At 54.8% G+C, this 21,524-nt stretch overlaps 8 protein-coding genes across 8 annotated transcripts; 5 read left to right on the top strand and 3 right to left on the bottom strand.

The window, feature by feature from the left end:
* Window positions 1–995: 995 nt before the first annotated feature.
* QC764_400720 (uncharacterized protein) lies at window positions 996–2,565 on the top strand (the record flags this gene model as incomplete). Its single annotated transcript, XM_062946337.1, has 2 exons — window positions 996–1,052; window positions 1,107–2,565. The coding sequence occupies 2 exons, from the start codon at window positions 996–998 to the stop codon at window positions 1,977–1,979; spliced, it is 930 nt and encodes a 309-aa protein (XP_062799916.1). The 3' UTR covers window positions 1,980–2,565.
* A 553-nt stretch (window positions 2,566–3,118) lies between these two features.
* QC764_400710 (uncharacterized protein) lies at window positions 3,119–3,661 on the top strand (the record flags this gene model as incomplete). Its single annotated transcript, XM_062946336.1, has 1 exon — window positions 3,119–3,661. One exon carries the CDS (start codon window positions 3,119–3,121, stop codon window positions 3,659–3,661), a length of 543 nt encoding a protein of 180 aa, XP_062799915.1.
* Window positions 3,662–4,307: 646 nt separating this feature from the next.
* QC764_400705 (uncharacterized protein) lies at window positions 4,308–6,344 on the top strand (the record flags this gene model as incomplete). Its single annotated transcript, XM_062946335.1, has 2 exons — window positions 4,308–4,932; window positions 5,041–6,344. The coding sequence occupies 2 exons, from the start codon at window positions 4,308–4,310 to the stop codon at window positions 6,342–6,344; spliced, it is 1,929 nt and encodes a 642-aa protein (XP_062799914.1).
* A 1,439-nt stretch (window positions 6,345–7,783) lies between these two features.
* On the bottom strand, window positions 7,784–9,512 carry cpc2 (cross-pathway control WD-repeat protein cpc2). Its single transcript, XM_062946334.1, has 5 exons — window positions 9,300–9,512; window positions 9,194–9,231; window positions 9,004–9,130; window positions 8,625–8,942; window positions 7,784–8,433 (listed from the first exon to the last, which is right to left on the bottom strand). Exons 1-5 carry the CDS (start codon window positions 9,339–9,341, stop codon window positions 8,008–8,010), a joined length of 951 nt encoding a protein of 316 aa, XP_062799913.1. The 5' UTR covers window positions 9,342–9,512; the 3' UTR covers window positions 7,784–8,007.
* A 144-nt stretch (window positions 9,513–9,656) lies between these two features.
* Window positions 9,657–14,003, bottom strand: QC764_400690 (uncharacterized protein). The gene is made up of 2 exons (XM_062946333.1): window positions 10,822–14,003; window positions 9,657–10,762 (listed from the first exon to the last, which is right to left on the bottom strand). Exons 1-2 carry the CDS (start codon window positions 11,075–11,077, stop codon window positions 9,942–9,944), a joined length of 1,077 nt encoding a protein of 358 aa, XP_062799911.1. The 5' UTR covers window positions 11,078–14,003; the 3' UTR covers window positions 9,657–9,941.
* QC764_400680 (uncharacterized protein) lies at window positions 11,639–13,054 on the top strand (the record flags this gene model as incomplete). The annotated part of the gene is made up of 1 exon (XM_062946332.1): window positions 11,639–13,054. One exon carries the CDS (start codon window positions 11,639–11,641, stop codon window positions 13,052–13,054), a length of 1,416 nt encoding a protein of 471 aa, XP_062799912.1.
* Window positions 14,004–15,515: 1,512 nt separating the features above from the next.
* On the top strand, window positions 15,516–18,617 carry QC764_400670 (uncharacterized protein; the record flags this gene model as incomplete). Its single annotated transcript, XM_062946331.1, has 1 exon — window positions 15,516–18,617. The coding sequence occupies one exon, from the start codon at window positions 15,516–15,518 to the stop codon at window positions 18,615–18,617; it is 3,102 nt and encodes a 1,033-aa protein (XP_062799910.1).
* Window positions 18,618–18,796: 179 nt separating this feature from the next.
* CBS2 (Cytochrome B translational activator protein cbs2) lies at window positions 18,797–21,255 on the bottom strand. Its single transcript, XM_062946330.1, has 6 exons — window positions 21,053–21,255; window positions 20,760–20,982; window positions 20,640–20,696; window positions 20,472–20,565; window positions 20,277–20,414; window positions 18,797–20,210 (listed from the first exon to the last, which is right to left on the bottom strand). Exons 2-6 carry the CDS (start codon window positions 20,955–20,957, stop codon window positions 19,063–19,065), a joined length of 1,635 nt encoding a protein of 544 aa, XP_062799909.1. The 5' UTR covers window positions 20,958–20,982; window positions 21,053–21,255; the 3' UTR covers window positions 18,797–19,062.
* Window positions 21,256–21,524: the final 269 nt, after the last annotated feature.

Below are 21,524 nucleotides of genomic sequence, written 5' to 3'. Positions count from 1 at the left end.
CTTGGAGTTAAAGTGGCTTGTCCTGTCATCGATATTTTAAACAAAAGGATGACAGTGTTCCGCCGAGACGTCGGTGAATCGGGACTAGGCAACGGTGGCCATCGGCGCTCGCGCTTCCCAAGCTCCGGCTTAGAGGCCGGACTTAGACCAATCGAGTTTGGTGTAGTTGGCGGGCGCCGGTGCGGCGGTGCTTTTTGTCACCGACGTCACAAAGCCTGCCAATACTTTCGTGGCTCCTTTTTCATGACCCTTTTTCCAAATCCAGACAAGCTGAGGCCCGGATGAGCATGGACCGGATGGACGAGGTTGGATAGTTGTAGGTGTGAAGTTCCAACATGTCACCTAATGAAAAGAAGAGAACAATGCCCTCCCACAGCCCGACCGAGCTGTCATGAGATTAAGTGCCAGACCATCCCATTTCCCGTCCCAAGTGAATTTTACTCTCTTTAGCTGGCGCCGCCGTCGAATGTTTCACAACGCCCTCGTTGTCAACGGTTGAAGGTCACTCATCTGGTGTCAGTCAGTTGTTCCAGATTGATTGATCCGATTACATTGCAGATGACCGCCAGACCACCACTACTACTCCAGTTTCTACAGCTAGGCAACTGACATCTATCACCTGCTGCAACTGCGACTCTACCATTTCGTTTCATCACATCACACCAGAACTGACAGAGCACACACCGCAGCACAGTTTACGGTACTTTTATTACACCCGCGACGTTAGCAAACATTAGCGTACGCTGTCACTTGTTACCACAGCATCAGGCAAGCTATATTGCTGTATCACGGGTGCGGTATCCGGTTTACGGCCTGACTGTCGACTTTCACCAGCTGTTTCCTCACTGGCCGACGATTCTTCTTTTATTAACACGAAAAAAAAAAAGAGAAAAAAAAGTCGCCACTTGCGGCCCAAAGACAATTCCCGATAGGTTACGACTTTTCACATCCCGAGTACAAACACACAAACCACACAGACCAAACCCTCACAAACAATGCCGCTGATACCCCTTCCACAACGACAAGTCGTCATGCCAACCACCCAACCATCTGTATGATTTCTCCCTTTCCCCTGCTACACTCCCACCAGCTAACCTATCCCTCAGCCCCCCGTCCCCCCAGCCCAGCTAGGCCTAACCCCCACGCCCCCCCTCGACATCCCCATCTCCTCCTCCCTCCTCCTCCTCTTCATCCTCGCCGCAACAACCCACATGACAATCTTCCAACTCAACCGCCGCCGCTCCCACAAGTTCCTCTTCTCCGCCCTCCTCTTCGGCTTCTGCATGGCCCGCATAGCCTCCCTCGTCATGCGCATCGTCTGGGCCACCCGCCCGACCAACACCGGCATCGCCCTGGCAGCCACCATCTTTGTCGCCGCCGGCGTCCTGCTGCTGTACATTGTCAACCTCGTCTTCGCGCAGCGGGTCTTGAGGGCATACAGACCTCGGATAGGGTGGAACAAGACCCTCGGGTGGGCGTGGAAGGGATTGTTTGGGAGTGTGGTTGCTGTTTTGGTGATGGTTGTCACGGCTACTGTTGTCGGGATGATGAGTTCCGACCTTGGGGTCAGGCAAAAGACGAGGGAGGTGCAGCTTTTTGCGGGGGTGTATATGGCTGTGCTGGCGGTTTCACCGGTGGTGGTCGTTGCTGGGGCCGTGTTTTGGCCGGGCGGGGGCGGGAACAATAAGGTGGACAAGTTTGGGCAGGGGAGGATGAGGAGCAAGATTTTCTTGCTGGTGGGATCGTCGCTTTTGTTGACGTTGGGGGCGGCGTTTAGGGCGGGGATTGGGTTTGTGCCGAGGTTGGTGACGGATCCGGCTTGGTATCATTCCAAGCCGGCGTTTTACTGCCTCAACTTTGGGATTGAGTTGGTGGTGGTGTATGGGTATGCGGTGGCGAGGTTTGATAAGAGGTTCCATGTGCCGGATGGGAGTTCGGGGCCGGGGGATTATGGGAGGGGGGGCGGTGGTGGTGAATAAGGAGGAGGAGGTTTTTGGGGGTGGGGATTCAGAGGGGCAGAGTCATGGAGGGGAGAGGGTGATGAATAATAGTTGGGGTCAGAGTCGGAGTAGGAGTCGGGGACGGGAAATGGCGGAGGGTGATGGTGCTGCTGGGGAAAGGCCGGAGAGTTTGGTGTTGGTGGAGGCGGTGTTGCAGAACGGGCTTAAGAAGAAGGCTGTGGTTTAACAGTCAGCAGTGGTTGTCTTTAAGGGCTGCCAAGAGGAGGTGTATGACATGTGGGGGGCCTGTAACATAGACTCTCTTTTCTATTATTTGTTGTGGGAATATGCGGGGGAAGATCTGTACACATCTGGGAGGTGTTCTGGCTAGATTTGCTTCGAGCGCAGTGGGTTATTTTCAGGGAGCGTATTTGAGCATGTGCTTTTTAGGGCGCGCAGTCTTTCGAACAGATACCCGGCTTGGAAAAGCTTCTCGCAATTTGAATTTCAACTCTTGCGCTGTTCGACGGGGCTTCTCGTCGATGGCTACACTGACGCTCACACAACACATGAACTGTTCGAATGTGACTGTTGTGTAAATGTTGTGTGTCAGTCCATCAGCCAGAAACAGGTCTATTTTGAGCGAGTCGATGAGATCTGAACTTTGCACGTAATCAAGATCGACATCGACCTGATCAAACTGTTACAAACACAATGAAGCCGTGCTGACAGGTGAGGCAAACACGCGGAAAATGTCGGAGTGGCCAATAACACCAAAGAAATTCTCCGGCCACGTCAGTGACAGCACGGGGAAGGGTAGCACAGACTCGGAGAAGAACCTGACGGAAAAGGTTCAAACCTGGTGACAATTTCTAGTATGCTACCGGTGGTACCGTCCTGGTCCGATGCGGTAGGTCGCTTTGTGCAAGTCAGTGCTGGCCTAGAAATTGAAATAAAATGTTGACGAAGATTCAAAAATCCATGTGTATTCCCTGATGATATTTTGTTCCTTTTCCTGTTCTCTTTTCCTGACCTGCTTTTTACTTCGTGGTTGCTGTCGACAGTGGGTCTACCCCTGATTTTGCCCCTGATATTCAAAACAAAAAACAAAACCGCCAAGCCTCTGATTTCAACAACAGCTTTTGGCTTCTGGAAGGGCAAAAGGAACGAAAAGCACAATGGGGGTTATCCGCCTCCGACACGGGATTTTTGCCAAGGCAGGGCTGGCGAACAATGAATCAGACGGCTGTGGTCGTCGAGGGACATTATGTCAACAACCCCAACAACTCCATGATGAGACCATATTATCACGGCATGCGATACAACGAGTATACCAAAATCAGACCTCGGCATCGCCACTTACTGCAACAACGCCAGCGCTACCGGTGGAGAGCACCCAGATAACCCGCGAAACCAATGCGCTGTTCACTACAAACGGGGTGACGATAGCGGTGGGTTTGGATGCAATCTTTGGGTTGGCGCTGGTGATATTCTTGAGTGGGGTGATCTACCAATGGAAGAGAGCCCAGAGGCTTCGTGCGGAGCAAGAAGAACGAGATGGGGTGACGGATGGGGTGGAGGTTACTCCGGCGGTGTCGGTGTCGACGGTGTCGAAGGAGTCATCTCAGCTGTCCTCGCAGATATCCGATGCGAGAGTAAAGGTCGTTGAGGAGCAGCGCGGTGATGAAAAAGGCGGGAGCAGCAAAGACCAAATGAAATAAGATGGCACATCTAGGGCAGTAGAGGATGATGAACAAATCTCAACAAGAGTGCTTGGCGGAGATGAGCGACTGTGAATTGCAGCTGCTCCCACCTACGATTCATCCCATCTCTGCGTGCTTCTTTATTGTGTGCGAGGTACCTTTTTGCCCACAGCGTGCTTGTTCAGGCGACTCTCACAATAGGCCAGTTCTGCTCTGCGACTTTCCTCTCACTACCTTACCTATTCAAACAAATTTTTGCCCACTGGTAATTATAGGCTGCTCCCCCCACCCCTTCTCTGCCATTTACTTGTCGTCCGTTGCGACTTTGCACTTTCTTCTTTTTCTTCTCTTTCTCCAACCATCACACCGTTTTGCAGCGCACCGCCACAGAATTCCTTTTCAAAGGTTCTGCAAACTCGACCACAACGTCTAGCACCGTCCACAACTCACCGCCGCGTGGTTTTGGTTACGGCCGTGGTACATAGCCAGAGCGGGCAAGGCTCATCATATACTTGAGTACCTACTTTCGACCCTTCGTCCCTACACGGCTGAGGCCTGATCGCTGCAAGTCATTACATCGACCTTGTTGCTCAGGAATTGGCAATTCGATGCTGACCTCAATTTCGACGGTTGAATTACCTGCAAGCCACCCACGAAACAAAAGATGGCCGTCTTCTCAAACATTTCCTCTTGTGAGGAATCCAATCCGGTCGCTCGCTTCAACCCAGCCCCGACATTTGCCAACGACCCGGCCCCTACGTTTGCCAACAATAACCACCCCAGTGACTCTGCTAAGAGGGTGTCAGAAACAGGCTGCTACTGGCCTGATGGCACGCCGGCTGATGGCACCGCAGCCTCGGGAGATTCAAATAGCCTCGGGCCCTTCTATCCCTGTCTCGACTCTGGCAAAACATACTCGCCCAATGACTCAGTGGTCTGCTGTTCGTCGGGTGATATATGCTTCGGAGAGGCCAATCTGTGCGGTGTAGCAGACACAGACACAGGCGGCGAGGGAAACACCGCGGTGGCGGTAATGTATCGTGGGGGATGTACCGCGCAGCCAGACGCGTGGGAAAAGGCACCCGGTTGTCCGCAGAAATGTCTTGATCATGCGAGGCCCTTCGCAAATGCAGTCAACGGCGTGGTCATGGTCATTTCATGTGACAATTCAGATCGTGCCGACAACTTGACCTTGTTCTGCTCCAATGATGCCCTTGACCCTACCAAGTGCGATCACGATGGGGCCTCACTTGATGGATACGATATTGCTGAGGCTTGGGGTATGATGGGTAAGTGCGGCTGCGGTGGACTCTGTCTCTGACTTTGTGTCTTTTACCACAAACATGTAGCCCGGTCTTTGCTAACCAGAGTGGCGAGAATAGCCTCAGAGACTCTAGAGATCCATGGAACCGCTCTCTCGACGGTCACCTCCATCCCCCTGGCCAAAACCTCAAGCACTTCAAGCACCTCGAGCACATCGAGCATGACCTCGACCTCGACCATGGCCATGGGTACGCCGCCTACCAATGTGACGGCTCCCAACTCACCTAATACGACCACCATCATCCTCGCCGTCGGCATCCCGCTCGGGCTCCTCTTCTTCTTCGGCATGGTCGCCCTCACCTTTGTGTGCTACCGCCGCCGCCACGCCCCCGAGACCGAGCCCGAGCAAAAACGGAGTCCCTTCACAGTCCTCAGCGTCAACCAACCGAATACCAAGCCAACCGACACCAACTCCCTCGGCACAGTCCACTCAGAGCGCCACGCCATCCCGGGTCCCCTCTCCTCCAACCCCATCCTCCCCTTCTCCCCATCCGACGGCGACCTGACCACCCTAGCCGGCACCTCCACAATCCCGCAGCAATCCGTCCACACCTCCCCCCATCCCTCCCCCTCCAACAACATAATCCCCTACATCTCCCACCCCGACCCTCCCCCTCCCCCCGAAGGAGGCAGACCCAGCACCCCCACCCCCTGGCCGGCTTCTTCCCCCTTCATCCACGCCTACGCCAACGAGAACCTAACCTCTAACCGCAACTCGTTTTCCCCTCTCCGCAAATCCCAAACCCAACCCTCCCACCTCTCCCCCCCGGCTCTTGGTCCCAACACCCGCGAAAGCTACCAGTCAACCCACAGCACCCACCCCTTCCCGTCCTACTCCGAGCCCGCCATCGGCCTCTTCCCCCCAAACTCGGGCCCCCAGTTCCCCTTCTACAGCAGGGAGGTCCACGACCGGCTTCAGGAGATTGAGTACCAGCGTGGGTTGGACGAGTATTATGGGGCGAGGGAGGATTATGTTGGTTTCGCCGGGGGGGGTCATCATCATCATCATCATCATCATCAAAGGCGAGAGGATCCAAATGTGAGGGGGGGGATTCATGAACTCGAGGCGACGGAGGAGGGGAGGCCGGTTAGTCAGGAGTTTGAGTTTGATTTTGAGCACAGCTTTGGGTGTGGACGGCCTGCTGTGGGGGTTAGGAGGGCGCAGGTGGTGGAGATTGGACGGGGGAGGGGTGGTCGGGAGCAGCAGGAGCAGTGGCAAGGGGGAGGGAGCACAGTTACTGAGCAGGGGATTGATGAGATGGGGGATGGTCATGGTCGGCATTGGAGTACTGGCGGTGCTGGTGCTGGTGCTGGTGCTGGTGCTGGTCGTGGAAGTGGGAATGGGCATTGTTACAACCCCTACCGCTCGTCTGCCTAATCTGCCGGGTTCGAGATCATTCGCGGTTTGCAACTGATGAACAGCTCTCTCGACCTTTTGACAGCCCGTTCTTGGTGTTGGACATCCCGATCAATGAAGCTTGTCTACACCCCCAGCCCAAACCACCCTCTTCTTTCACCAGCAACACCAATCACCACACTCAACCCAAATCTCCTTTCTTTTCTTTCCTTTCCTTTCTTTCCTTTCTTTTCTTCCCTTCCTTTCTTTTCTTTTCTTTTCTTACGCAGCACCACCAAGAAAGAAATGATACCCGCTGCCTTTTCCTTGTCCGTCCTCCAAAGACGATACTGTAACCACCACCTAGCAACATCAACACCCACCCTTCCCGGCCCACCTACCGGGTAACCAACCAAGGATCAAGAGAAAAGGAAAAAGGGCAAAGCAGAAATGTCAGATAATGTACTTAGCTAGCTACACCCCCAACCGTGGGTCAGTAGTAGCCATCACAACTCTCTCCGTTGATAACCAGAGAGAATATACCAACCAGCTTTAGCCACTCTATGCTATTCACCCACAAACTTAATACCTGATTTTTTTGTTTTTTAAATCACTTTCCTATCGTCCCTCCTGCTCCCCAAAAACTTGTCTTTTGCATTTTGGGACGGTGTAGATTCCTACAAGTCTCATGTCTCTTACGTTGTGAGCAAAGTAGAAATGGGCACTGCTGTGTGGGTAAGTTGAATGCGGTAAAGGATGATCAATAGGCCATAGAATGGTAACAGAAACCCCCTCTCGGTCATGTTTCAAGGCCTTGGACTGTTTTCCATGGTCAAGGTATCTGTAGAGCAAATCGACTTCTCTAACCCCCGTTTTAATAATATTCAAGGCCTGTGAACTGTCTTGGAGGCCTGCTGATTATCCTCAAAAGGCCTTTATTCTTCGCGGCAGGCTCTACTGACGACGTGTTGGGCTAGGCATATAGCAACCAGAGCGGCTGACCGGTCCATCCTTCAGTTAGATTTTTATACTTGCACTTCATAACAAGTGAAAGACGAGAATACATGGATATTCATGTTGGAATGATTATGGCGGTGGAAAAATCAAACTTCTCTCGAGTACACCCTAACTGCTGTTTTTGGCATATCATGATGCCTACCCGCCTCGAGATTCGCAAAAGTGACTTCATACACACACACAACTAGTCAGTTCTATTTCAGAGGGAAATGAAGAGAAAGAATACATGAGACAGTTGGGGTGTCAAGAGAGGTGGATATCAGTGCTGAAACGGACACAAAAATACACATCACAAAACAACTGACTTCATGATTCGTTGTTGGTCATGGGGTTGCTATTATCTATGCCACCCGGCAGCCGGGCTTCCCCCGCCGCGAGGCCTGCCACGGCGACAAGGACAAGAGCAGTGACAGGCACAGAAATTTCTTTTTATTCCCTGCTCCCTCTTTTGCCTCGCAAAAATGCTGTGTCATGAAAGAGAACCCAAAGCGAAGACAAGCATTCCGAAGTACGCCCCTCCCAGCCGTTGGAACCCATCGATATATCGCGACGCTTCCTGGTATTTTCTCCCCACGCGGCAGCGCGGCCGATTTTATAGCAAACCACCCATAAAACCAACCTCTCATTCCTCCCCCTCAGCCGGCCCCGACTGATCCCGGGCACTCAAGCATTAACCATTCCATTCAACTTAAGCGCGGGACATGACACCCCAAGCACGGATGATGTTGTCCGTGTAGCCAGCGAACAGAGTCTGGCCATCAGCGCTCCACGCAAGGGAGACGCACTCGGGCTCGCGGCTCTTCTTGCCAACGTTGGCGAAGTCGGGCTTGAGCTCATCAACCTTGCTCTTCTTCTCGAGGTCGAAGATGATGATGCTGCTGGAGGTGGCAGCGCAGAGCCAGTAGCGGTTGGGGGAGAAGACGAGGGCGTGGATCTCGTCGTTGGCGTTGAGGGAGTAGAGGTGCTTGCTCTCGTTGAGATCCCAGAGCATGGTGGTGCCGTCCTTGCCACCGGAAGCGCAGAGGGATCCATCGGGCGAGATGGTGACGGTGTTGATGTAACCGGTGTGGCCGATGTGGTCGGTCTGGAGCTTGCAGCTGGAGAGCTCCCAAACCTATTGTAAACAAGCCATGTCAGCGTGGAATTCTCGGTGGGACTCCCTCAAAAATGGTCTGCAAATTGTTGCGGCTCAGTGCATGGTGAAATAGTTTGTCTCATGGCCCGGAGGCTCTGAAGTAGCAAATACTTTAGGTTGCAAGGCATCATCGCCGCAACAGTTGCCGAATACGTCCAAGTCCCACATACCTTAACGAGCTTGTCCCAGCCGGCAGAGACGATCACGGGGTTCTGGGGGTTGGGGGAGAAGCGAACGCAGGAAACCCAGTCGGAGTGGCCCTTGTCGGTGATGGTGAACTTGCAGTCACCGAGGGTGTTCCAGAGCTTGATGGAGCGGTCGCGGGAACCGGAGACGATCTGGCGGTTGTCGGCGGAGAAAGAGACGGACAGGACGTCGTTGGTGTGGCCGACGAAACGGCGGGTGGTGGTGCCGGAGGAGAGCTCCCAAAGACGGAGAGTCTTATCCCACGAGGCAGAGAGGGCATAAGCGCCATCCGACGAGATAACCTGCCACGCCAATCAGCACACTGCCCCTCCTTCTTCTGATTCTGATCTTGATCTAACGTACGCAGTCGGAGACGATGTGAGAGTGGCCGTGGAGCGACCGCTTGGGGTAACCGTACTGGGTCTCATCGCGGGTGAGGTTCCAGATGATCAGGGTCTTGTCGCGAGAGGCCGACAGGAGCATGTTGGGGCTAGTTTCACTGGTGAGCGCATGTTCTCGCGGTTAGGAAGTCGGATTCGACGTGGTTTCGTACTTCTCCATCGAGGTGGCCAAGCTGGTGACCCAGCCATTCTGTACCAAATCGTCAGCATCCAACTCGAGCGAGAATGGGCGAATTCGAGGTCGCAGGGACGACTTACGTGGCCCTCCAGGGTGCCCTTGAGGATGAGTTGCTCAGCCATCTTGATGTGCTTCCTGAGATGCAAGTATCTTGGGAAGAATGGTGAGCTTTTTCGCGGTGCCTCGAGTCGTCGGGGTCAGCAAGAAATCGGGGCGCTGCGGGCTCCTCTGGGAATTGCCAAAACTTTTGTGCGGCGAAAATAGGGTCCGATCGTGGGGTACACTTTGCTCGCCGGTCCGCCAGTCGCTGGACAGCCACTCCCAGCTGGCGGTCGGTATGTGGGGCACCGACCTAGCTTTGGAGCTAGGTGGAGCTGAGCCCGGGCCCGCCTGGACATGGGCTGCGGCCTTGCTATCGATAAGGCATCTTTGATAAGTGATAAGGAATGAAGTCCATTGCAGATAAACAGGAGAACAAAGAGTTCAGCGATGGTAATAGATTAAAGCTAAGCTACATGCTTCTGATTGACCCCTATTTCTAGAAGAGTTGTGCATGGGGTATCAATGATCCTGTTTTCCCGTCCGTCTCCCCAGCGCCAAAATTAAGTCCAAACTCCTGTGATGCATCCCAACCCTGTCTTGGTTCCTCTTGCATTACGAATCCCCGAATCCCATAGTCCTGCATTCTGTGCGGCTCTATACGCTACGTCCCATACCACCTCTCAACCCTTGCTGGAGATACCCTGAGCGGCGGCCAAAGCCTTCCTGGCACCACTTCGAGGGACTTCATGCCTGAAATAGCGTTTCTCCGTGTTGACAATCATGCTATGATCGGCAATCTCGAACCTGCCCTTCTCGCCATGCAACCCTCCTGACGCCACCTCTTTGCCGCTGGCCCTCGTGTCATCCTCGATGAACTCGCGCATAGCAGACTCCCAAAGCTCATGACGCTCCCGCCTCGCTGGCCGAGACTGCGCCGAAGTCCAGACCTCCTTCTGCTTCGCGATCTTGGAGGCGCGCATCAACCTTCGTAGAGCCGCCTCCCCTGCCTTTGCTTCCTTTGCGGCAGCCTCGCGCAGCTTCTTGGGATCGCCATGGGGAATCTCCTCGGGTGCAAGCGGTCGTTGCGGCTGTGGCGTGGCTTGTGATCCGTTGAGCGTCTGGGATTGTGAATCCGAAGCAAAGCTCCCCCAGTCATCCACCACGGTAGCGGTCTCAATCGTCTCAGGCGTGTATCTGTAGGTATGAATGCTTGGAAAGGCAGGGAACGACTTAGGGATGTAGAGTTTGGATTCCTTGTCGCGAGCACCGTCCAGCTCCGCGCCGAGTACTGGCATGTCGACGAAAACGGGATCGCGCTCTGGTATCGGCTCGTATTCAGGTATCCTCTTGGCTCTTGGAATAGGATTCTTCTTGTGTGGTTCGAGCGCAGTGGTGGTCAGGTTGAAGTACTTCAACGCGCGCTCAAAGTCGCGAGGAATGGGTTGGGAACGGCGAGCAGCATTGGCATTGATCTTGACAGTCCCGAAGAGCGACTCGACATCTGGTTTTCATTTGTTAGATCTTCAACTAGGCTGTTGATGACCGTCATGCAAGACCTACACTCTTCCACCATCGTTGTAAACATCTCCATGGCATCCTTCGCGGACGAGTCGAATCCAACATGCTTCAAGGCGAGGGCGATGGCGCGACGCAGTCCAGCGCGCGCCATCTCCTCATGGGTGATGGAAGGTGCGATATTCAATGTCTGCAGTTGTTCCACGGCCGAGACGATGTCGCCCTCCACGCTTCGTTGCCTCTTGGCTGGCAGCTCGTCGTCGGTGGGCTCGGCCGTCCGTTTTCGCGCCTCGGACGACATTGTGATGGATTTGTATCGGTAGATCGAGTACGGAACCAATTCTATTGTGACGGTTCGGAGTGGATGTGTGGAGGCCTTGTTTTGTCGCTCGCAACGGGACTGGCCTTTTGCTGGAGAGGGTTTGAGATTGGCAATGGAAGTTGGGTCCCAAGTTCGGCGGCGGTTCAATCTGACGGGAGCACGGTCCACTGATGTCAAAGGGCCGTTGCACTAGCTTCACGCTGCACAACCCCCCACAGTTATCTCCACTTTAGATTTCAGCCTTGAGCATCTCTCTCTTCACCAGTTTTGTGTCTTGTCAGAATAGTTCAGTCGATTTGCGCGCGCTCAGTTCAGATGATTTGAGTTTGGAATATTCATGATAAGAATGTCTTTACTTTTGCTCATGTGATGCTCAGTATGCCCTGTGGGGCAGAGGCGGGTGAGACGAGAAGCCCAGCATGAGACCCGCTCTGGGGCTGGAATCTCGGAAGCCTCACCCGCCTCAACTTCAGCTCACTCTGCTTTTCACTCCGCCCAGTGATCACCAACCCAGTCCACAGTGTAAGCCAGCACTTTACAATGAGCAACGACACCTACGACCTCGAGGCCCTTCAAAATGGCTCCCTTGCCAACCTCGGCCTCACCAAGTTCAAGCTCACTCCCACGCCCTCCCTCACCGTCTTCCCTGATGAGATCTTCACCTTCGGACCCTCCCTAACCTACCTCGACCTCTCCGGGACAGGTCTTTCTTCTCTCCCACCCAATTTCACCACCTCTCTCCCCAACCTCAAAATCCTTTTCCTCTCCAACTGCGCCTTCACCACCTTCCCGGACCTCTCCTCCCACCACACCCTAGAAATGGTCGCCTTCCGCCACAACTCGCTCACCAGCATACCCGAAAACACCCTCCCCCCCAAACTCCGCTGGCTAATCCTGACCGACAACCGCATCCCCTCCCTCCCCTCCTCCATCTCCTCGTGTCCCAACCTCGAGAAATGCCTCCTGGCGGGCAACAACCTCTCTACCCTCCCCCCCTCCCTCACCCAATGCCAAAACCTCACCCTCCTCCGCCTCTCGGCCAACAACTTTTCTTCCCTCCCCAAGTTCTTGTTCACCGCCTTCCCCAAGCTAGCCTACCTCTCCTTCGCCGGAAACCCCTGCTCCCTCTCCTCCCGCAAAGCCCACAAACTCCCCTTTGGCCTCCTCGACATCCCCTACAGCTCCCTCGCCATCTCCCGCGTGCTCGGCCGGGGCGCCTCGGGCATCATCTCCCAAGCAGAATGGAAGCCCTCCCCTGATTCCGACTTCACAGAAGACGTAGCCGTCAAAATGTTCAGAGGTTCTCTCACGAGCGACGGCAGGCCGGAAGATGAGATGGAGGCGGTGTTGCTCGCCGGATCGCACGAGTCGTTGATAGGTGTTGTGGGAAAGGTCACGGGATATTCTGAAGGGGAAAGGGAAGGGGTGAAGGGGGGGATTGTGATGAGTTTGGTGCCGAGGGGGTATGAAGTTTTGGGCTTGCCGCCGGATCTGGAGAGCTGCACACGGGATCGGTTTACGGAGGGCGAGAGGGGGTGGGAGATGGGGAAGGCGGTGGAGATGCTGACGGGGATTGCGGGGGCGGGGGCGCATCTACATGGGCGGAGGATCTGTCATGGGGATTTGTACGCGCATAATATTTTGGCTAGCAAGGAGGATGGGCATGGGTTGTTGGGGGATTTTGGGGCGGCGAGCGTGTATGGGGAGGAGGAGGATGGGGTGGAGAGGGTGGAGGTGGCGGCGTTTGGGAGGTTGGTGGGGGATGTGCTCGGGCTTGTGGAAGAAGGGGGGGAGGGGGAGCGGGAGAGGGCGATGAGGAGGGGGTTGGAGGAGCTGCAGAGAAGGTGCGAGGATGGGGATGTGGAGGGGAGGCCGGATTTTGACGAGGTGGTGGAGGTGTTGAGGGGGATGTTGGGGTGGAGGGGAGTGATGAGGATTCCGGAGGTGCCTAATTGAGTTGGTTCTGTCTACTTGTCACCAAAGAGCGATGGAGATATCTTGGGGTCATCAAGCCAGGCTGGGATATTTTGGATCAGGTCTTGCTCGGCGACCTCGGGGTACAGATCTAGCGGTATGCACAGTCCAAAATAGACACAGAAAACGGCTAGCCACGTCAATGTCTGGGTTCGGGGAACTCATCTCTGTGCCCAGCAGCACAACAGCACAGAACCCTACCTAAACGGCGACGCATGCTTCCGCTCCCTCCCGTCTTGTCTTGTCTTGGCCTTGGCCTTTCTCGCACTGTTGTTCCTGCTTGATGTCTGTCTCCAACTGCATGTCGAGATCCAATATCATTGACGGATGATATTCTGGTGGATGGCTGCAGATTTGTGTCGATGCTCTTGCTCGTGTTGAACGCTCACCGCCGCCGCCGCCAGATTCTGCATTTTCCCTCCACGCCCCTGGTTGTCTCGGGTGAGGATTATTATTCAGCTTGTTGCGGTTGTATTTTCTTGTGAACTTCTGGCTGGCCTGTGGATATACTTGAGACGAGGTGCAATTAGCCCTTGCATTCTACACCGTATATGATGTGCCCTGTGCCTTCAATATGCTTGCCTGGCAGGAGCTGTGCCGCGTTGCGGAAAGCGATAAACTAGCTGTCTGATGCAACATCAACATGGAAGGATCTCAGATCATGAATGTCTTCGCACACAGGAGAAGACACGGACCAGGCCGTTCTTCCGTTTCCTGTCCTGATGAATCTCCCTGACCGCCAACCTGCCGTGTGTCTCTGCATCATGTGAGCAGAAACACACAGACGCCGTTTTCGCGTGCATATGCAGGCCGGGCCATCATCCAACGTTCCCAAAGTCGGCTGCAGGATTTTGTGTATAGTTCTGAGGTTTTCCGTGGAGTTCCGTGAGTACATACATGTAGGCGGTTGGTAAGTGGCGGTTCTTGCTTGATATAGATTTCTGTTCCTGGATTATGAGACTGGTTTCGGATGGGTGGGTATATCGGATCTATAAGAGTTTTACGAGCAGACCAACAGCGTGTTCGGAAATTTACATTTCCGTTGTTCAGGTTGGGTGGTAGCGGTCGTGTACCTGGTATTTCGAGGCACCCTTGGCACAGAATAATTGAGACACGAAGGTAGGTCAACATGAGTTGAAGGATGGTCTATAGGCTTTAAAGGGGCCCATTTCTTTACTTTTAAAGCATGGTTCATAGTATAATATCGGTCAAGTTACTTTTGTGCGTCAAACTATTTTGTGGTGAGGGTGCGAGAGAGGGGAGTCTTCAAGGGACGATGGCTGTTGGTAAATGGTATCAAGTTTCGTTCGTCCTTGTGGGCTCGAGCCATTACAACATGAGGGAATATCATCCTCTCCTCTTGGATGTAAATCTCGCCCTGATGATAGACCGACGTGAAGTGGGATGGATGGTGGGGTCGAGGAGCCAGCTCCGGGAGAGTGTGGTTGGCCAACGCCACTTCAAGGTTGTCGTGATCCTTGCCCTGAGCATCTGGGCCTGGGGCCATCCGTCCGAACATGCGGGGCAGGGGTCCTGTCAATGTCAAGAGCTGGCCTTACTCCTTCCAGCAGGTTGATGGTTGATGAGACACGGAGACACATGATTTTCAGGAGATAGAGGGGGGGCGTGTAGTGTATGCGTGGTGTTGTTGCTGTTGCAGTGCTTGGCGAGGGCCTGGCAGGGCCAGATAAATTGCGGACCACTCACACACACCCAAGCCTTCAGAAGAAGAGATTCCGATCTGAGAGATGAAGGTCGTATCGCCATTTTTACCCCACCGCCGCATCCCGGGTCCCGATCATAAAACCGTCTTGTCACCTTCTCTTCTTCTTATCTGAACACGGAGACTTTTGCTGTCTCTGCTGACCGATTCTTCCACCGAGAGCGGAAGCCTTCCTGAAAGTGTCCGGTCCGATTCGAGTTTGCGCCGCCGCCGAATGACTAAATAATAACGCTTGGTTCAGTCTGTTGATGTCCCCGTGTACTTTTCCTGTCAACACCATCATCTGCCCCAAAAGCCAGCTCGAGGGACGATACACGCCAACCTCCAAGAACGACCAACTAAAACGCCCCGCCGCGGCAAGTGGATATCCCAGTGACAAGCTTCCGATCCGAGAACGGCATCTTTTGGCCCACCAGACATCGACGTCAACCTCAGAGGAGCTCAGGGAGTGAAACAGAGCGAGGCGCCACTCGACGAACCATCCACCCGCTGCAACCTGACACGGCCGACGCTTGCTTGCCATGTCAACAACGCGCCCTATGACTTGAACTTTTCTGTCTCTTGCCTTTTCAAGCATATCTTATATCGAGTTGACGGGCCGGTGATGCTGTGTGGAAAATCCAAGAATACTCTGAGGTTGTTTCCTCCCCCTTTTCAATTTCTTCTTTTGTTGACATTTTGAACAAGAAACTGATGTTATCATAAGCCTGTCAACACATCATGCGCCCTGCGTTCCCCATCAACCCCGCCGCCATTCCGGCCATACGGACACGGAAGGCCCTGCTGGTCGTCGACCTCCAGAATGACTTTATTTCCCCAGACGGAGCTCTGCCTGTGAGCGAGCCTGACGACTTTATGAAGCGGTCCCTTGAGTTGGTCAAAGTTTTCCGAGATTCTGGCGCCGGTGATGTGGTCTGGGTCCGCAGCGAGTTTGAGCGTCACCGGTCATTATCGGCCGAAGGAGAGCAGATCATCACAGCCAACGTGCCAATACGCCCACCAAGACCAGGCAGCGCTCGGGGTCGCCCTCCCACCTCACGAGAACACGATGGCGCCGCGATGGAGGCTGACGACGAGGCATTTCTGAGCAACGGAGGGGCTCCGAAGAAACCCTGTGTTAGAAAGGGGACCAAAGGAGCCGAGTTGGTTGCAGAAGTCCAAGAAGCCGTCGATGCCACCCGGGATATTGTCTTCACCAAGACACACTACAGCGCCTTTGCCTCGAGTCAACAAGAGTTGGTGCAGACACTGAGGCGTCGCTTCGTGACAGGGCTGTACGTGTGTGGAGCCCTGACCAACATCAGCATCTACGCGACAGCGCTGGATGCAGGCAGACATGGATACGAGATGACGATTGTGGAGGACTGCTGTGGTTTCCGGAATCAGCTGCGGCACTTCAACGCCGTCAAACAGCTCGTGCAGTTGACGGGCAGCCAGGTGGTCAACGCCAGCGCAGTCATGCAAGAACTGCAACCGCCGCCGGCAGACAGCCGCCCGTCTGGGCTCTCCCCCTTTATCTCCAACATGCAGTTGAACCGGCCGAGCGGGTCTTCGGTCACACCACGGAAAGACAAGGCTCCCGGGCCCACCTCCACGTCTGCCAAGACGGCGCCGCCTCCACCAGATCGGGGCGCAAGCGGGCCAAGCACTTCGACTGCTGCACACCAACGCCCTTCCCAAGACGCCCATGTCCAAGTCCAACAGCAATACATACACACGCCCTTGGAGGCTGACTCGGACTCGTCGCCGTCAGGCAACGATGATGAGTCGCTGAGGAAACAGGAGAAGCAGCCCGTCACGAGTGGTGGTGGATCAAAGCAGGGCGAGCTGTCATTGAGCAGCCCACAAGGTCCGGCCCGCGCCCCTGGCGCACCCATCACTAAATCTGAGAATGCCACTAGGGTAAGAACACACGCCCGACTACGGCTGCGCAATTCGGGTTCTGATAAAAGCTTCGCATCGCCGCCGAGGTCCCCTCCCAACGCTGACCCAACTCCGCCTGCTGTGAAGGACTCGACCGAGAAGAAAGCCGATCCTGACGAGCCGCACCAGACCAAGAGAACCAAGATCGAGGTGGGCTCTGAGACGGACAACATGGACAAGAAGCAACACGACAGCCTCAAGATCGAGCCAGACCCGGAGGTTGAGAAGATCACCCAGCAGCTGACCAACTCCAAGATCGAGGTAGATTCGGATTCTGAGAGGGACAGCAAAGAGCCTGGCAGCCCCAAGATGGAAGCTGGTCCGGATGCCAAGAGTGTGGACGTCAAACTCACCAGTGCTGTATCTGAGCCTTCCTGTGAAGGCGACACTCATGTCATCACCAATGTTCTTTCGCCAACTCTCGCGGCCGATGCCTTTGAACGTCTGCTGGAGGAAGTCAGCTGGGCCGGCATGTCCCACATGGGCGGCGAGGTTCCTCGTCGCATAGCCGTCCAGGGTGAAGTCGACAAGGACGGAAACATGCCCGTCTACCGCCACCCAGCCGACGAATCGCCCCCTCTCCTCCCCTTCTCCCCCACCGTCCTCCAGATCAAGACCGCAATCGAAAAGCACCTCGGCCACCCCGTCAACCACGTCCTGATCCAACACTATCGCGGCGGCGACGACTACATCAGCGAGCACAGCGACAAAACCCTCGACATCGTCCCCAACAGCTTCATCGCCAACCTCTCCCTCGGCGCCGAGCGAACCATGGTTTTCCGCACCAAACGCCGCCCCTCCAAACACCACCAAGAAGAAACCTCGCCTGCGGAAAAAGCCAAACGCCAGATCCAACGCGTCCCCCTCCCCCACAACTCGCTCCTCCGCATGGGCCTCTCGACAAACAAGCACTGGCTCCACGCCATCCGCCCGGACAAACGACCCCCCCTTTCCAAATCCCCCTCTGAACTCTCCCACTCTGGTCACCGCATCTCCCTCACCTTCCGCCAAATCGGAACGTACATCAACCCCTCCCAAACCCTCATCTGGGGCCAGGGCTCCCCCGGCAAAACCTTTGGTGAAGCCCAACCCGTCCGCAACGGGCAGACTCCGGAGGCGATTCAACTCCTAAAGGCCTTTTCCGCCGAGAATAACGATCCGGCTTTTGACTGGGAGGGCTTTTACGCCGGCGGTTTTACTGTGCTGCACATGGGGACGCCGAAGCGGTACTGTCTCGGGAGCGACGTCATCGCCAACGCGAGCGTCTTGTTCGCGCTGGGGGAGTTGGGGGTAAATTGCGCAAAGGGGAGCGTGAGCACCGCGGGGGGCAGGTTTGAGGATAACGATCCCGACCGGGGGGTGGTGGAGGGGTGGGGGAACGTGTTGAGGTATTTGGATGCGGTTTACGGGGCGGGGAGGAGGTATGATCAGTTTGGTCCTGGGCAGGTGGCCAAGCGGTTCATGTTATTGGACAGGGCGGTGAGGGAGTTTGGGGAGGGGATTTGGCGGCCTGTTCGGGAGGGGTTGGGGGAGAGGTTGGGAGGGGAGGAGCCCGGGATGGGCAAGGTGAAGAAGGTTGTGACGGTGCTGCTGTGGGAGGAGCTGGAGTTTTGGGAGGGGGAGGTCAGGGCCGGTGCGGAGAGGGGGAAGGGGTTGTTCGTGCTTGGGGGGGAGACGGCGTCGCCGGTGGATTTCGCCTTGTGGCCGGTGTTGCATGATATTGTAAGGGTTTGTGGGGAGCAGGTGTTTGCGGTGAGTTTTGGGAGCAAGGGGAAAACTACAGAGGAGGGGGAAGAGGAAATCAAGCAGGTATATCTCAGAAAGTATTACGAGGGGATCAAGCAGAGGGCTGGGGTGAGGGAGAGGGTGTTGGGACTGTGGGAGGGAGAGCCTTTGTGACATGACTAGATGGAAAATTTGGGATACACGGCATCTTGGATGGATGGATATACAAAAAACACTTACACAAAAAGTGGAATGGATAGGTATCTTGGGTCTTGTAACTTGAATGTTAGCCAGCGAATGAGCGAAAATAGCATGCTTTTTTTAATGATGAGATATGGATGATGATATCGGTCTTCAAAGTGAACAAATGAGATGTAGATGTTTCATTCAGGCTAAATTTAGTCGAACCTAACACAAACCTGTGTATAACCATTCACCGAGTACAAAACATGCATGACAATACCAAAAACACCCATGTTGAGACAGTACCAACAATAACCTAAAAAAGGAAAACTTGCACATCGTGACAAAAGGACTGTTAAACTCCTTTCTCGGACCCCCCTCCCTCATCTCATCATGTCATTTCTCATCACCACCAACCCCCCCATCACCACACCACTTACTTCCCCTCCCAAGGAACAGGATACGTCCCCACCCAATCCGCCACCTCACTCCTCAACTGCACAATCTCCGTGTCTGTCTCCCCATCCCCCAAAAACTCCATAAAGGTCTTCACCCTCCCCGCCGTCTTCCCCTCCCCCTTTTCCTCAGCCGCCTTCCTCGCCGCCTTGTCCACCCTGACCGCAATCGTCACCGACCTATCGACAATATCCGCTACCCGCGCAAAGTCCTCCTCCTGGAATCCTCTCGTCGTCATGGCCGGAGTTCCCATTCTCAACCCACCAGGCGTCAACGCGCTCTTGTCGCCCGGAACAGTGTTCTTGTTGGAAGCTACCCCGACCAACTCCAGGATCCGTTCCACTCTCGCCCCGTCCACACCGTGCGGCTTCAGATCGACAAGAACAAGATGGTTATCAGTACCGCCCGAGACAATCTTGTAGCCCAGCCCGCCCTTTTCCTTTGGTTCACCCAGCCTCTTGGCGAAGGCTTTGGCATTGGACAAGACCTGCGATTGATACGCCCTGAACTCTGGTGTTTGTGCCTGCTTGAGCGCCACGGCCAAGGCGGCAATGGTGTGGTTGTGCGGACCGCCCTGGTGGCCGGGGAACACGGATTGGTTGATGGGGTTCTCGAGGTTGTACAGCTCTTCAGCTCCGGTCTTTGGGTTGACCTTCCTCACACCGCGGCGGAAGAAAATCAGCGCGCCACGGGGGCCACGGAGGGATTTGTGAGAAGTCGTCGTGACAATGTCTGCGTAGCCAAACGGCCCAGGCATGACCTTGGCGGCGACAAGACCGGAGATATGCGCCATGTCAGCCACAAGGTAGGCCTTCACCTTGTCGGCGATGTCCCGCATACGAGCATAATCGATTTGCCTGCTGTAAGCCGAGGCGCCAGCGACGATAACCTTGGGGCGGTAGATGGTTGCCAGCTCCTCGAGCTTATCGTAGTCGATCAAGCCGGTGGACTCGTCAAGTCGGTAAGGAACCGTCTCGAAGTACTTGGAGATGAACGAGATCTTCTTGGTGGGGGTCTGGTACCCGTGGGAAAGATGGCCGCCGTGGGGTAGATCGAGACCCATCAACCGATCATGAGTTTCCATGATGGCTGAGTAGACATACAGGTTCGCTGGCGCACCAGAGAGAGCTATTCATTCCCAACATTGTCAGCACTCATTCCTTTCTCTTGAAGCCGTCCCTCCCCCTATCCTACCTTGAACATTCACCCCCCACTCCTTGGCATCCAGTCCAAACGTCTCGAGTGCGCGCTGCTGGCATAATCTCTCGGAGGCATCGATGAACTCGTTACCGCCGTAGTATCTCGCACCCGGGTATCCCTCAGAGTACTTGTCTGTTGTCCACCATTAGCATTCTCGTCCCACTCCTCCAGGTTCGCAAGAAAACCCACTCTGCATAGGACTCCCCAGCGCATCCAGCACAGCCTGCGAGGTAAAGTTCTCGGAAGGGATCAAGTTGATGAACTGCTTTTGCCTGACTTTCTCCTGTTTGTCACCACGTCAGCTTCGGCACACCCCCGCACCCATGCCCCATCGCACTCCTTCTCCTGGGTACTAACCTTCTCGACAATATCATACATAATCGGATCCGCCTGTTGCAAATGCGCCGCAAGCAACTGCATGTGCCTGTCAGCATTTGTTTTCTTTCCCTTCCTTGTACGTCAACATAAACCCCCCACCTTCTGCTGCGTATCATTCCCTAACGACGAAACAAATCTTTTCTGCTGCTGCTGCTGCTGTCTTGACCTCCATCCCCCAAGCTGTCCCGCCCTCCTCGTCATCGTGGCCGTCGTGGTGGTGGTGGCTATCATCCTTCTCATCATCGCAGCCGAGGGGGAACCGCCGGCGGCGCTCCGCAACGCCGGGATTGTCGTCATCGTATATAAGTCAAGTTTCGAGCTCCTACTCAAACCCACCACTGTCAGACAAGCAACCACACCACCCGCACAACCCAGAGATAGAAAAAACATACCAATTGCCTCCTCCCGAATCTCCAGCAAGGTAGTGATGTCAAGAGGAATAACCTTTGTCGTCTCTCAAACCACCAATGACACCGAACCAAAGCAAGGTTTGTGATTGGAAATAAACCCGGAGTAATAAATGACGGGCGGCGAACAACACCCATGGATGGGACCTACCGCTGGACCCCTCTCTGATTGGGCAACGCCAACCACAAGCACTCCGACCCGCGGTTGTCCTTCCCCCAAACGCCGACCTTTCCCCCACCACATTACACCATCCACCTTTTGTCAAGCCACGCTCAACTATCAGCCACAAGCCACATCGCGGCACGTGCACCCACACAAACACCAAGAGTATTTCACTTCTTAATTCCCCCCCGCTCCGAGCTTGACCCTTTTTTCTTCTTTTTTCTTCTTCAAATCAACTATATTGGGGATGATGAGCGCGCTTCAATCACATATGCAATTTGGTCCTCCTTCTTA

The sequence above is a fragment of the Podospora pseudoanserina genome, chromosome 4, assembly GCF_035222485.1.
Source record: "Podospora pseudoanserina strain CBS 124.78 chromosome 4, whole genome shotgun sequence".
NCBI lineage: Eukaryota > Fungi > Ascomycota > Sordariomycetes > Sordariales > Podosporaceae > Podospora > Podospora pseudoanserina.
Note: the sequence above shows the minus strand (reverse complement) of the source record. Positions and strands in the feature narration are given on the sequence as shown.